At 39.3% G+C, this 16,632-nt stretch overlaps 1 protein-coding gene across 4 annotated transcripts in view; it reads right to left on the bottom strand.

The window, feature by feature from the left end:
- AFF2 (ALF transcription elongation factor 2) overlaps positions 1 to 16,632 on the bottom strand; it is a 336,223-nt gene that overhangs the window by 80,765 nt on the left and 238,826 nt on the right. For all 4 annotated transcript variants that reach the window (XM_051789008.1, XM_051789018.1, XM_051789027.1 and 1 more), the window contains exons 8-9: positions 14,705 to 14,756; positions 949 to 986 (exon numbers count right to left, since the gene is read on the bottom strand). In XM_051789008.1, the coding sequence (XP_051644968.1) occupies positions 949 to 986; positions 14,705 to 14,756 (90 nt within the window). The remainder of the gene's footprint in view (positions 1 to 948; positions 987 to 14,704; positions 14,757 to 16,632) is intronic.

Raw genomic sequence — 16,632 nt, 5'->3', positions numbered from 1 at the left:
ACACAGTGATCTGAGTCTCTCAGTGCATGTTCTTACAAACACAAACCCACTCCAGTCCAAAAGTCAGTATGATTAGCCAACTACTACCGAAATTACAACATTTCCTCTGTCTGTAACAGGAATATACAGTTACCTGGACTTAGTTAGACTGCTACGATCACCTACTGAAGCTAAAAATATGTGGTTTTATTGGTACGTAAGAGCCCATTAGGACTGGAGTATTTATTACTTAAACAGAATAACTGATGCTGGTAGCTTTAACTGAAAATGCCTTTTCTCAAAGAGCCAGGACATCTATATAGCAACTTTCTTAATTCAGTGATATATGGTTGAGTATTGCCGCTAGTGGCCTAAGATTTAAGAACTTCTCATAAAACGCCCTTGAAATTGCTCCCTGGTAGCTTGCTCATCCTTCACAGAGCCCTGCTGTAAAGAGCAGAACCATACATGTGTGTATGGTGTGAGAGAGCTGCACACAGAGAGTGAGAAAGAGCCCTTAATCAACAGGATGGCAAAGCCTTGATACATAGGTGCAAAATCATTCCCATGTGTCCAGAAATTATTTGGCACATTCCTAGTGATTTCCCCCCGTCAGACCTTCTAGAGGATTGCAATTAAAAATCATAATCTTTTTAGCATGTACAACACCCCCCCCCCCAAGGCTAGGAGCACTATGTATTGAGTATGATTGTGATCATTTGGCAGCTATTCATAGACCACACATTAATTTATGGAAACTGGATGAAACTTGGGGAGTGCAATCATTAGGGACACATGAGAAATCAAAAGCTTTCCTCAATGATACTGACTTTTTTATTGCTATGATTAGGGGCAACATGAACTCTATTTTCTCCTTCATCACCCTTCTCATTGTCCTAGTCTTTTTAGTCACTGTATTAAACAACGGCATTAAACTTGCATTTAAAAACAGATATAAAAATAACTTACTTTACAGGAATGTTTCTCAATTTTGTCTTTTCAGCAGCCTGCAAAAAGAAGAGGGGTGGGGGAAACAAAACATTAAGTGGCACACCAAAGCCCAGCCAAGCCACAAACATCAACCCGTGGAAGCTCTTCAGCAGCGCACCCACAGCTGGGGTGAGGGCTGCTCTGAGAGACAGTGCTCAGGGTTTGAAATGCTCCTGTCCCAGCCTGTGACACCACTGTGGTTTGTTTATTTTTAATGGCCACGAGTGGAACTGCTCGTTCAGAGCTATTACTTCATTTCCAGCTCTGAGGTCTGGCCCCGTTGTCACAAGCTATCTGTCCCTATCTGGAGCAAGAACAACAACAGGAAAAACAAAGGGAAGAACGGACTCCATTTCCAAAACAGTTTTTATTCACCAGCAACAGAAAAGGGCAAGGAATGACCAAATGTTCAGATCAATTTCCTCTTGTGAAACCTTTGAGAAAACACACTCCAAATCATCTAAATGAGTAAATCTTTGGGCCTCTCGGCCTGCACCACCTCAGACATGGAGCCTGGTTCCAGTTTATTGCTGAACCCATTGATCTGTGTACAGTCCATTTATCATTCATGAAAAGAGCCAGTGATCTTCACAGTATATTAGAAGAAACAACTCAGATCATCTGTCAACGGCCCTCTTATTTCTGTTTCCCTCTCCACGGGGATTTCATCTCCTTCGATTCTTCTTGAATTAAAATGTTGCTAAGCAACACAGCTGGGGGCACCGATGGCAGAGCCGCGCCAGTCTATCACACTGGTTAAGCTGCTCGAGATGTTACTGGAGACTTTTTCTTTTAATGCTTCTGTGACATAATTATATAATCTGAACCGACCTTGCATCCCACTCTGGTTTTGTTCAGACTAGGTAAATAACATTTTAAAGGAAGAGGGCTGGAAATACCACCATCAGATAAACTAGTGTTGTCTTATCCTTTTGGAGAATTCCTCCTAGTGTTTGCAGAACCAGACTGTAACAGATTTAAACGTGGAAAGCAGTCAGATGGTTAGTGAGATTACAAGCATGGAGAGTGGTGAAAGGCAGAATTAAGACAAGTGATCCATAAACCTATTATAGGAAGGAGAGTTCTAGTTCCTAATTACCTTTAGAGATATTTTTATGCAGCTTACCAAGAATTAAAAGAAGGGTTTTGGTGAGGAACTTTAACCTCTGCTATTCTTAGGGATGGAAATAAAATGGTTTCTACACGGCAACTGTTAATATTAGTGGTTCTGAAAAATGCTTATATAAGCCTTGACAAATTAAATCCTTTTTGAAAATTGATGAACTTTTGAAACCTCTGGGACCATTTGAAACTGGGTTCCAAATTTTGCCAGAATGAGTTTTCCTTTGGGCTCTGTGATGGGGCTAGTTTTTGAAAATACCTGCTGTTTTGGCACTTTTGTCTCCAAGGACAGCAAAGGCAAAATCCACGTTTAAATCCATGGAAATCCCTGTTAATGAGCTTAGAATTTGGGAGAAAGAATGAGAGCTTATGAGAGCTTGGATGGGGCAACAGCAACCCTCCAGGCTGACTCCCAGCATGCTAAGAAAAATGTGTTTGTTTCATTTGGATTATATTTTCCATCTAAAGAATAAATCAATGAATGCATGATAGGAATCAATTATATCAATTGTACAGTAGGGGTGCTAAATAAAACACTTCAACCTCAGGAAATGCTAAACTTCAGATTGCACAATTGCTCCAGACCCAAACCTAATTATGCTGTCTCAAACAAGCCTATGATGAAATGAGGTCCCTGCCTCAATAGTGAGATATGTGAATTTTGCCTCCTTCCAATGATTCTCTCCCAAATCTCCCTTTTTCAGTGGCCAATCGCAAATGCAGAGTCAGAAGCATGCTATTAAGAAACTTCCTAAGTCATAAACTACACGTAATGACACACAAATGCTTCACTTTAAATGGATTAAAACACATCAAAAGTGGCATTTCAGTTTCCCAAGCCTCCCACTAAATGCCAAGTTGCAGTCCCATCCTGCAGGAAACTAAAATTATTTTTAAAGCTCATAAACATCCTTCCACAACGTCAGAAGTTCTTTTTGACTTTACGGTGGTATTTTGCTTGACTATATACCAAATAGCTGGACTATAACAATTCTGAGTTCAAGTATGTGAAACTTGCATCTAAATCAATTTTTTCCCCCCCCGAATTATTCAAAAACCACTACACAAAACCTGGTATCAAAATAGAGCGGAAGAAGAGAAAACAGAGGAGTGGAGAGTGTCTAGGATCACAAGTAAATAATGATAATGCAGTCGGTTTAATACAAAATACAGTAGAATATATTCTGGAGAGCATGTGCGTGATGGTGTGAACTAAACTGTTTACATGAAAGATTAAAGAAGATGAAGATATTTCAGGGAGTGGGAACTGCCAATGTCAAAGTCATAGAATATTAAAGAGCAGAGTCTAAACTGGATGTTTGATTTTTGACCACTTAGCTACATCAATGGCTTCTGTTTACGCTGAAAGAAATGGAGCAGCTTTAGAAAGTAAAAATTTGCAGATATATTGTATTTTCTTGGACCATGGACATTCCAGCATGTATCTTTCCTTAGATTTTTAAATGGAGAATTTTCACATTTTCTTTCCTTTGTTATGAGGAAAAGACACTTTCCTAACTCTTAAGAAAAGGCACATGCTTGAGAGAGTGTGTCCTCCACGCACATGGCTGCCTACACAAAAGTAAAAAAACATTGCAAATGCTCAGGTTAATCTACATGCCAGCCTAGTTTAATGTTGGATCATTAGGCAACTGGTCATTTCCTATTACAAATGATTCACTTTGCCTTCGAGTGGGATCACGGTGATGTTAAACACAGCACGGAACACATCAGGGATTCCATCTGAGAAAGAAATCCAGGATCTGTCCTGCTTTTATTTGTCTTGTAGGTGCTGCTCATTCATTTTTCAAAGCATATTTGTTGTGATATCACGAGCATGCCCAGTGGCAGAAGATAAAGGAAGGCAAAATCAAAGTGACATTGAGCAACTCTACACATTAAGCTTTGATGCAGAAACATATTGTTTGAAAATATTTGGTGTGCAGCAGGTCTGTCAATTAGAGCTAATTATTTTTCTCTGATCAGGAAGAATGCAATCTTGTTTTAGGCAGGTTTCTTTGAAATGTACGTCTTTTATATAACTTCATTATAGGAAAATACTTCTTCCAAATTACTTCTTTTCTGGGCTGCTTAGCTATTGACTCAAATTGTCTGTGTTGAGTAGTTCTCTGTGCTTTGATAATTAACTTTTGATCATTACTGAATTTAGCAGCTCTAGTCAGATGTGTTCATAGCCATCCTCCTCAACTATTTCAGTGTTCATCGCCTTTAATCTTTGAACAAAATGATCTCATTGAGTCTCCATCATCCTCGCTACTCAGTTAATAATTCCTGTTTCTCATCTTCATGACTGAGTTTGATTTGTTTTAGACTTGATGCAAGCTTTTGATTATTAATTTAAGGTATTTCAAAGACAAACATGTTTTAAGAGTTATTTTTTTTTAATCTTATATTTTTTTTATCTAGGCCTTTACAAGTAAGAAACTGGTTTTAACTTCGCAATGATTCCTAAACTTCATGTATTAAAAGCACTATCTAGAAACAGAGCAGGTAGAAGGTCCCTAAACCATGATATATGTGCCCTGAGTGAGAGATGATGTTGCAAAAGACTGGAATGAATTTGGACTGGTATAATGTAATATTCAATGGGTGTTAGGAGAATTACATCATGGGACCTTTGCTAATTTTGAGCTTGAAAACATGCATTAAAATAATTTAGGATGATTAGAAAATGGAAGCCAGTGTGAACTAGACAATCATTCTACTTTAATTTGTAATTTTCTTCTGATTTCTTTTTTTTAACAATTATGGCTTCTCCATAATTGTGCTTCTGCTCTCTGAGACCTTATTTCAACAGCTGACTCCAGTGCTGAATAAGAAGGAAGAAGATGAAAATACATGGAAAGCAGTAAGACAGACAATATTTGCCCAGGGATGTTTTACTGTGATTTTTGTAGCTGTGAATGACTCCTACCTCTACACCTGATTTTGGTGCTAGTTGTTTTACCATTAGTTGAGAAACCAGCTATATTGTGCTTTCCTGTGCTTTCTGCAGAGTGGATTAACCCATAAACTTATTTTGTTAGCAGGTATTTAATTGCTACACAAAAGATTAAACATGGGAATAAGCAAAAACTGCTTACAGATTGTGCACAAGGACTATAAAATGGGAAAAATCATGCTTTTCCTCATTCCTATCAATTAGCAGACTGGCTTTTGGATAGAATGAACCAGAAAAAGTACTCCAGTCAGCACAACTTTCGTACATCACAAAGTTCTGATGAGAATGAACTGATAAGAGGATGGCTCAAAAAAAAAAAAAGTGAAATAGTTTGTATCTGCAAAAGGCAAATTATATTTTTGGTATTACAAAGGAAGTGTCTGCTATCCAAAGGAAAAATATTTTCCACTGCACAACTGAAAATCCAGGATTTTCATGGAAAATTGTTTGATTTGGAGAAATTGAGATTAGACAAAAAAATTATTTAAAAAATGCCTCCTCACCCTCTTAATCCAGAGGAGCTGATCAGCCACCTAAGGTGTGTCTTAGGGCAAGACAGATGACACTTCCTGTCACTGAATGTGTTGGCAGAAGAAAGGCCTTCATGCTTCAACTTTTTCCCTTTTTTCATGCTGCAAATCTAACTCAGGTTTATCTCCCAGTTTCTAACCAGCTCTACCTGGGTGAATAGCCAAGTGACTCTACACAAGTAAGTTTACCACCCACCATGCTGTTCTCCTGTCCTGTAGGTATAGAAGAGACTCCTCAGAGACTCAATTCAACAGCACAATAAAAACAGAGATGCCTTCCACATTAGTTGAATTATATATGTAGTTATATATCTCTATATATCCATAGCTCCTTGTAGAGTATTATTTGTTTAGGAAGTTATACCATGCTCTTATTCATACACAATGCCTCATCTATGGCCCTAAGTAACAAACCCAGAACCACGACTTACCAACTCCACTGCACTGTGCTCTGATTCTGTAATGACACAGTGCTAAATACAACTTCCTGTGGAGGAGGAGAACACGGTGTGCAGCAAACAAACCCTCCAGGATTATGCTGAGAATCAGAGAGTCAAAACCCAAGGGCTGACAGATCAGTACGTGTATAAATATGTGTGTTGTGTTCCTTGTTTTTTTTCCTTCTTCACTTGTTTGGTTACACTCTCCTCTACCTGTCCCCTAATGTCAACAGAGGAGATTGTATTTCTTTCTTGCTAATTGCCTTTGACACGTAGTTGGCAACCTTGTATTTGAGATTCTGTGTGTGATGTTTCGATTCTGTCTCATCTGGAGGACAAAAAGCCCAACAACACTGCATCCAGGACCAAAAACAATGGAGAAGATACTCTCCTTCTTAAGTTATAATTTTAGAAAATAAGCATTTTTCCTTCAGAAGTCAAATACGTGGGATGGATCAGCTAAAATCCATTTTTTTGAAATATCAAGTCACCAAGCATGTGGTACCCACAAATCAGAACAGTTCATTGAACTCTTGCTGTGTGTGAACCACAGAGAGCTCCTCATCTTTGCTTTGAGCAATGCAGTAACCTTCATGGCTTCACAGAGAGATGCTCAGGAATACTTGAAACACTGGAAATTTCATTTCAATTGTTGTAGTGGAGGTTGGGCAAAATGAAAAACAGAGTTTAAGTGACCAAATCTAAAACAGGCTGTCTGTGGTTTAGGAGTCACCTTCATCCCTGATGTAAGCAAAATGCTTTTAATTGAGCACCACAGACATATTTGGGCTTCTGTCAGCATTTTTTCCAAATCCCTGTTTTCCATCAGGCCAATGGTGGAAATCAAACTAAGGAAGTGTGCAATGAAAAATCTTAACCAATGTCTCATGAAGAAGATTTAAATGCTCCCACAATACTATTTGATTTGGTCATTGCAGAGTTCTGTGGCAGAGAACAGCACTCCTGGCTAGAGCTTGGCCTGATTTTTCATAAGAATTGTTTTATTTGGAAAACAATGATACATCCCTCATGACAGAAGAAGTTGGGAATATAGTACTGAATGGTCCACATGTAAGAAAAAAAATCAAAATTGAAATTCTGGTCTGAAACATCATTTCCTAGTAAATAATTTGTTACAAATTGATTACAAATGACCAAGGCTTAGTGGATGATAATTCTATTGTGAAAATATAAAGGATCTAGCTGGGAATAAAACTCAGTTTTTGTCATCATCTTATTTACTTATGATTTTTCTAAAATGTGTGTTTGGTTCAACTCTCCAGATGGCTAATAAATAATAAAAAAATCCATTATTTGTCGGGTTTACTCCATAGCCTCATTTCAGCATGTTAATTGCATGATTAAAAAATTGAGGAGGCAAAAGAAACACAGAAAAGGTCAGGAAACATTTATAAGAGAAACAAAACGTCTTCTCTAAACTCCTTCAAGAAATAAGCAGCAAAAGGCTTGTTTCAAAGAATATCCTGTGACCTTACTGTCCAGCTGCAGACAGTCACAACAACCTGTGTGTTCTTCAGTTTCCCAGTTCTAGCAGGAGAATAAACCTTTGTATCCCTGAAACTTAACCTGAACAGGGATGATATTCTGCAGTCTTATAATTACAGTGTGTAAATATAGACAGATAGATAGATAGATAGACAGACAGATGCACCAGGTGTACTTTTAGAATGTAATATCCAATTGTTAATTTTGCAATGTTCATATAACTTTCTTTGCCAAAATGGAAAGTAGGACAGGCAGACGCCTCAGAAACAGCTTATCTGCAGTTTATGCCCTTAGATTTTCCTTTGTGGTAAAGGCCTTTATCTCATTCCTTTGGGAGTCCAACCTATCCTTAGTCTTCTCTCCACTCTAAACAAATGAATAGTTCCCTAGACCTGAGAAGCAAAAGGGCAGAGTCACAGAGTACCAGCAGTGGCAGTGAACTGATGGTGCTACTGTTCATCCTGCCCATTTATTTCCTGCACAGTACTAAAGACTTTAAGGATTTTAATTTATACTGAACACTACATCTATACTGAATGTTAAATCTATTACAAGCAGGCAGCAGAGACAACAGAGGCAAACCCACATGAAATAACTCTTTGCTGACCTTGGTCCGGTTTAGTACATTGCTCAGATGACTTAGCCAATTACTAAATTGCACAGCTCCAAAAATTATACTTAATAGTATTGCCATGAAATTGGTAATTTTGTAAAGCAGGCACACACTCCATGAGAGCACCCTGCTCAAATCAATTGCACTGTCTCACAGTGGTCCTGACCTGTCCCTGTGCACAGGCAGATCTGTTCTGGGAAGATTCATCCTGCCAGCACAGAACGGAGCACCTCCAACCCCAGCAAACCTTGCAGTGGCAGATGAATTTATTGTAAGAAAAATTAAGGTGTTTAGTTTCCATTACTGTTCTCCTCCTGGAATACCTCCAGGGGAGATCAACTTTCACTTCTTCTCCCCTTATTCTGGTTGACAGAAGCTAATTACTGGATTTATCATGCCCTTTTCAGCACCTACTTTACACTTGTTCTGGCCACCTATGAGTTCCTCCTTCAGCCTTCTGCAATCCTCCTTGTCTCCAACCCAGCACTAGCACTATCCTCTACTGGTGTAAAAAACTCCCAGGAATTCAGATTCTGAAGTTCACAGATGGTTGCTCCGGCTTTTACAGAAGAGTGACACTGCAGATGGCCAGTGTAAGAAAGCCAGACACATTCTTTACCAAAATGCTTCAAAAGACATTCAAGATAACAATCACACTCTCCTTTTGAGGAGAAAAGGGAGATAAATGTGTCCTGTGTGGTCAGATTAGTGAGTGTTGAGCACTGAGAGGGTCTGCAGGTATCACAGACTTCAGATTTTTTTTACAGGACAGTGTGGCCAATCCTGGCTTTTCTCTCAACAACAATGCTGGGGTTGATCAATTATCTCACCTGCTACTGCCTCTGCTTTGTTGCCAAAACAATACAGGGCTTTTGCATACATAGCATACACAGCAAGGGATCCTGGGGAAATGTATTTCCCTCCATCCTTATAATAAAAACTCCTTCACAAAAAGTTGTGTGCACAACTACGCATACACACACAGAGTACAGGGCCCATCCTGCAGACTGAAAGCTGCATCTCCCTCCTCCCTCTCAGTCCAAAAAGGCTGGCAGATCTCCAGGATCTGGTCCTTATAGCTGTACTGAGGAACAACCTCTATTTAACTAGTGACAGAGGCATCAGGGGTGTTTAAAGCTTTCCTTGAGGAGAATGATGTCTTACGGTGTGGCTGACAGAGCTTGGCAGTTTCAGGCTGGTATCATGAAAAACAAAGCCAAGAGCATCACCTGTTAGAGAGAGCACTGAGGGGCTATGGAGTGCCTGCTTGTGTGGCAGTGAGGAGAGGACTTCTGGAGAATGTATCATGTAAAACTTCTTTTCAACTAAGGCATTTAATTTCCACTTTGTTAGGGCCTGCCTGCCTGCCAGTATTTCCTTTTCCTTTTCCTGTATTGTTTTTTCTACTGTGGTGGAGGGTTTTTGAGCCTCTGAGCTGCCAGTGTCAACCCACAGCAACCCATGGAAAAGGTGAGTTGGTGGGAGGGATGGAGCTGCTCCAGCTCCTGGTCTGGGCAGCTGCTGCCCCAGAGCCCAGGTAAGAGCACGGCTGCAGCCTGCAGGGGCAAACTCCTTCTTGTTGATCTGTAGTACTGTGCACTCTACAGCAACCATTTTTTCCTGAGGGCTGTATTAATCCCCTTCCTCACTGATGGATGACCTCCACAATAACAACATGTGTGGAAAAAAAATCACATGTGATTCTGTGAATTTGAACAAGTTAAAAGCTTTTGATAACACCGTGTATTTTAGTGGCGTGCAGTGCTTTTTGCAGAAAGCTCAGCCCAGATCTCAGAGTGGTTACTGAAAGCTTCTGCTGATAATAAACAAATGATATGAACCTACATCATTACCGTGTGAATTATAACCTTAGACATGTCAGTCATCAAATCTCTTACTTCCAAAGATTTGCCTAACAGAAGCTGGAGTATTAACTTACACAGTTGATGATACATTGTCGTTTCAATTAGTGTTGTTCAACTAGTGTTCAAATAAAAAATAATTTGAATACCAATTAAAATGGACTGAGGTGGCAAGGAGGGATATATATGCATGAAAGGATTTTTCATGGTTAAAGACTGACAAGGTTGGAGAACGACTGTATTATCCTAATAGTTTTTGTTTTCATTAATGGCTTAAAGAAAACATTTCCCTACAATTACAAAACGTGACTGCAGATCTTAAACACTGGAATGTGTGTTCTTTATCAAAACACATGCTGCTGTGGCTACAACTGATGCTGCACCTCTCTGGGATTTCAATGGAACCCAATGACAGATAAACTGTTTACATTAAAAGACTCTATCAAAGTTATTTTGCACCTAGTTTCATCCTAATCCATCTGATTTTTCTATAGCTTTGACAAGATGACCTCTCTCACTGTGTGTGCAGTATTGATGTCATTACTGAAGAGCTGTTCTTCAGCCTTTCTGCTGATAACAAAGTAAATGGAAACGCAGAGAAACCTTGGGGAGGTAAACAGCTCGTTCAGGATGCAGCTAAAAAATGGGAAAAAATACAACAGGAAAGGATATCTATTGTTACAAGGAAAGTGGTCACTGTCGCACTTCAAAAAGTGTTTACGTGATATGACGAAGGCATATTATGCCTTAGAACTTCATAAACTTTTAAAAAAATTAACCTGAATAAAGGCTTTGAAAGCTCAGCAGGCATTTTAAGAATTCAAAGCTCAGCCTATGGCTGATCACCTTTTCAGACTCAGATACGAAGTCAAACATTTTGAATGGAATTACCTAATACTAACCTAGCAAAAAAGAATTATCTTTGTGTAAAATACAAATGATAGAGCAGGGCCATGAATTACATGCATGTCTTCTGTTTGTAGGGTTATTAAAGAAGTGGCAATAAAGTGGTAATTACTAAGGGAAGGAAGAAAAAAATAAAATAGAAAAGAAAAAAACATCTTATTGATTTGTTTTGCCAAAACTACTATACACATAAAATACTGAAAATGGAGCAGTTCTGTAACTAGTATCAAAGTTTTTTTGGTTCAAAAACACACAGAACGCTAGCAATGTGCTTTAAATTAAGTACACATTTAAAAGGTTAACAGGACTATTCCTTAGGCAGAAGAACAAAGAGGAGCTGGTTAAAGAAAATTGGGTACACTACAGCTACTTAAAATACTGTATCCAGGCACAATTCATTTGGATGCCTTTGAGCTCAAAGCTAATTTGAATTATACAGAGGTGCTTTAGAGAACAAAAATACTAACCTGTGTTTTATCTAAACTCTTTTAGCTGAACTGAGCTACTAATTAAAAACCTTCACTACTCTTCCTAATTTCTGATGTATTTTTTAACAGAGTAATGAAGCCATCTAAAAGCTCTGTCCTTCCTCAGAGAAGAGTGTTAACATTAGCATCTCTGAAATGCCTTGTCATCTAATGGTTTTAATAATACCATGCCTGTCATCTGCCTGGACTGCATCTTTTGTAGCCAATCTGAGCATACTCTGCAACAGGACTCCTGAATGCAACGCTGATGTATGTTCCAACCTTCCTCTCAGTGACAATACCACAAGAGTTTGCAAACCAGGCAATGCTTAAATGTAACAGTATCTCTCAAATAATACATTAAACAGATGTGTACCTGGTATAAATACGTGACATAAAAATCTATTGAGTTGGTCAGTGTGCATATTAAAAACCATTCAAGTAGGTCAAATTGTGGATAACTTAAAACTTTAAAGACAGCAATTTTAATAAAACTGTCAATACAATTTTCTTTGTGAAAACATTTGACACTGATTATGCCGCTTATATTGAAAGAGAAACACAAGGTCTGTATCTTTAGATCTTTTATTGAACTGTGAGCACAGCATCAATAACTGCTTCTCAGCTGTAAATGAAAATTGATTCCAGATCTAACCCATCGTTTTCTGTGTGTCTTTAATCTTTAATCCCAAATCATCCACAATGAGACATAAGAACCAGTATTTTGTCTATGGGACAAAGCATGTGTCATATGGCCACCTCCAGAGTGTCTGCACTGAAGACACTGTGGGTTGTGTTTACATGTGTTAGATGCAGGTGGCAAATGAGTGTCTCCTTGCAATGCCCAAAAAGTGGTAACAGGAGTTTGCAGCTGAGGTGAGTGACTGTAACTTGCCTCACGCTCTATCTGCAACGATCGATATGGTCCAAAGCTTTACAGACCTGAAGGCTGAAGGGACCTGCAATGAACATCTCACTGGACCTCCTGCATGTCACAGCCCAAAGAAATTCACTTGACAACTTCTGCATCAGGCCCACAGCTGCCAGAAGGCTAACAGGAAAATAAAACCACAAGGCTCCTATGCAATTTGCAGCAGTTTGGCACTAGTAGGTTGGTTTTCCAGTCAGCTCTTACTTGCTGAAGCCTCTTAAGCCCTCTGGGATGAAATTAAAGTGTACAGCCTTCTTTCAGGAATCTTTTTCTCGGTGATACGTTGCTAGGCCATCATCATGTGTGCCTCAACCAAAAGAGACCTAACACTTATACTAAGGAGGGTTCTCCAAATCACGTTTATAACTTTTAGGAGCAATTTCCAGTTACTCTAAATTAGGTTTGAAAGGTGAATGCCAAAATTCTTAGTTACATCACTGACTGGAGCTATCATGTGTGTTGTGTTTCTCCTCAGAAGTGGGGAGAAAAGGAAGATGTTTAACACCTGAAAGAGTGTGAGGCCCACGGACCCCTAAAGAACTGCAGTACAGTTCATAAATAAGGGTGCTTGTTCATATGAGTGAGGGAGGAAGACAGAAGAGCTTTGTTTCTTGCAGCCAAGCTCCTAACAATCTTCCACCATGACAAATGGACTACTGGTAGTCTCAGAAGACAGGCTGATAGATCAAACTCTCTCCACATACTGTAGACCTTCACTAAAAGTTGAGATCAAAGTGCATCTATGGATCAGTGTCACTACTGCCCTGCCATGTAAAATATGAAGGGTCCCTAGCAATTCTCAAAGGACAAATCCTAGAGTTCCCTACTGACCACTGCTCTCAAAGAATTTCAATTTCCTTGAAACAAGAGTAGAAATCAAGGGAACAAACTTGATTTTTACCTACTGTTTTTATTAACAAAAATGAGTAAATGCTAGCTCATGTTTCACATTGGCTGCCAGCTTATAGCAGAAAGAAATCATAAAGACTGTAAAGACAATGATTCCATTTCCTTATAGAAACGCTGTATAAACTGTTAGAATGGTTTTGAGCTGAGAGTTTTAATCTTTTCTCTCCCTGCCAGAATGGCAATGGAGCTGGAAAGGGCCTGGAGCACAAGTCTGATGAGGAGCAGCTGAGGAAAGCAACAGTAACTGCTACCTGATAATATATTTCTATTTCTGTATTTTAGGCATCTCAGTATCACAGTGTCATTTTGCAGGACTATTTGGGCAAATTTCCAGTAGATCAGGAAACCTGAAGGTGCCATAAGGCAGCAGGTTTGCACAACAGCACGTTGCACAAGTACAGGATTTTGACCCTTTGGTTTCAGATGAGAGTGCAAGTCTAACTCGGTGCTAAAAAATACTGACTTGGATGAATAAGGGGTCAGTTTTCACCAGAAGGTAAATCTTTCCTGGCATGACCCTAAAGGATGGATTAGGTAGGGTGAAGGAGAACATTTAGGTGGTTTAAAAATAAATAAGAAAGAAAGACTCACTTACTGTTAACATTTCCCAGACTGAACAGATGATCCTATGCTGAATTATAGCATTACTTTCCTCTCTATTGCAGAAATTTAAACATTTGAGGCTATTGCATATATAAAGTCAAATGAAGGATGAATTTAACCCAAAGTTTCATTTTTCTTCTGATAAGAATTTTGAGAATATGAATTTAAACAGCATTCTTTCCCAGTATTATCCATAAATATTTATAAAGTGGGAAGCATAGAGAATGACATGAGCCAGTTTTCTGAAAATGATTCTTCATTAACATCCCAAGTAGGTTGAAAGACTTTCAGTATTGATTTACAGCTACATGCTGAGGATTTTTTGCTCTCACAAATGGGAATCACTGGACTACTGGTTGTGGACTCCCAACCCTTTACTCACTGACTGGAACAAAAACTTATGGACCCAATCTTCTTGTGTGCAATTGTATAAACGAATTGCAAAGTGCAAGCCAATTCTGTAGTTGTCTTTGTGGTCTGATGGAATCATTTTACACCCACTTCCAGAAAGCTTGTCAATTCAGAAATTGAGTGCAAAGCAAGTGGAGGCTGTTCCCTGGTTAACTTGGTACCATGGAGGACAGAAATTCAGAACACATTGGCTGACATGGGTGATGCCACGTGTGGTCTCTAATTCCAAGGTTAGTAAGACATGTTTTGGTTTCATTTTCACAAACTTTACAAACAAAACTGCCCAAATGCATTCCTATGTGAGAATAAGCTTCCTCCCACGGGAAGGAAGCAAACAAGATTTTAGATAATGGATTCTGCAGCACCCCAAAATGCTTTTGATGCAAATATAGCAAACCAACACACAATCAGATCCAACCAATGAAATAACTGTCAGATTATAAGGTCTGTGCTTTTATATCAGGTGTATTTACCTGTTCATTGTCATCTTCATCACTGCTGAGTTTCAGATCATCCTCAAGCATTCTGAAAAAAGGAGAGACAACACAGAATTACATTTAATGAATTAACTTGACATACGATGGGCTAAATCTACACCTCAGCAAAGTCAGAGGAAAAGTTCTCTTTCAATTCAACACAAGTAAAATCAGACCTGTGGTAAGTAAACTGATGAATACTCCATGTATGTATGTATTAGTCCTTATGTGTGGTGTTAGGGAAGAGCAAATGACTTTCAGACTAGTCCATCATGAAGTTTGGCAGTCAGCTCCTCTTTCATGTCCTCTTCTATTTGCACATTGTCTCACGGTGATTAGTCCATATATACCTATGTGTATTTCTAAATCCAGAGGGAAAATCAGCTCTGGGGCTGCTAAAAACTGAGAAAAAGTCATCCATGTTTCATTCTCGATTTAGGGCACCACCAGTTTTCTTTGAGAGTGGTACCAATCCCCACCTTACCAAACTGGGAATGCAGAATGGAGAACAGCAGGAGGAGGAGGTGCTTGGTTGAGGTTTGATGGGACCTCACAGTTGTTAGTATCCAAAGACAAACATTTTCTAAGCTAGGAATCTGACAGTTCATATCCCCATTTTTACTTAGTTATTTTATAATACAGAGAAATCTCACAGGACTGCTCCCTGCCCTTGGTTAAAGGGGAAGGATATTCCTAAAAAATGTGGCTGCCCCTATAGCTCTTTCTTTGGCAGAAGAAAGAGTCGAATAATGTACATTACCACATTACCACCCATTACACTTGTCTTTTTTTTTTTTTTAATCCAACACTTTGGTATAGAAAAATACACAGGGTAAGAAACCATATTATTTGCTGTTACAGAGACAGAAAAGGTCTTTTCTTTTGAGGCCTGTCAACCTGAAGAGACATGACTAGCAGTCACCAAATACACTCCTGTACAGCTTCCCACATATTCATGCTTTTATCTAGTGGTCCTCCTCAGAGCTGATATTCCTTGGGCACACTTCTACCTCACACCCATCTTTTCACCTTGACAAATTGTCTTATCACAGAATGACGTGTGAATGAATCAGCACATCTCACCCAGCTGTGACAGCCACTAAAATTGTGGAGCTCCCTTTCTGCCATCCTGAGCTACTTTAACCCACGGCAGGAGGCTTGCAAATTGCAATTATTGTTTCCTTTCTGCCTTGATGGAGACTGAAGTCTATGATTTTTTATTGTTAGCCTTTAAATAACTGTAGCAATCAATGGAGGCTCTGTTAGGAAGTTTTTTTGTTTGAGGACTACGAGTAAATCACGGAAGCCTCCTGACACAAGGAATTTTAAAGAGGAGGCAATAATCCCGATGTGGAAATATCAGAGTAGTTGAAGCCCTGATGGTGATCTTAAAAAAAGAAAGTGAAGGAGATCTCTAAACCAGTTTGTAAGTAATCTGTCTTCCAGTGACCTCTGTTGTCGGGCAGCCCAGTGGTTACAAAGTATCTGGACACATAACTACCAGTCATTAACATCCTGATAAATGGCCACTGCCTCCCTGTAATACGTGAACCCATAAAAGTACGACCGTAGCACTGATAAAAAAATCTTCTAAAAGCCAGGATTTGTGGTGGGTTGACCTTGGCTGGACGCCAGGTGCCCACCAAAGCTGCTCTATCTCTCACCTCCTTGTCCGGACAGGGGAGAGAAAACATAACAAAAGGCTTGTGGGTCAAGATACAGACAGGGAGAGATCACTCAGCAATTACCATCACAGGCAAACCAGACTCGATTTGGGGAAATCAATTAGAAAGACTGGCAATGAAATCAGTGTAGGACAAGCAGAAATAAAACCAAATCATGAAACACCTTCTTCCTGGGCTCAACTTCACTGCCAATTTTCTCTGCCTTCTCCTCCCCCTTGGTGCAGGGGGATGAGGAATGGG

Source organism: Manacus candei, unplaced genomic scaffold (genome assembly GCF_025592945.1).
Source record: "Manacus candei isolate 608988 ecotype Guabito, Panama unplaced genomic scaffold, ASM2559294v1 h1tg000003l, whole genome shotgun sequence".
NCBI classification, from domain to species: Eukaryota; Metazoa; Chordata; class Aves; order Passeriformes; family Pipridae; genus Manacus; species Manacus candei.
Note: the sequence above shows the minus strand (reverse complement) of the source record. Positions and strands in the feature narration are given on the sequence as shown.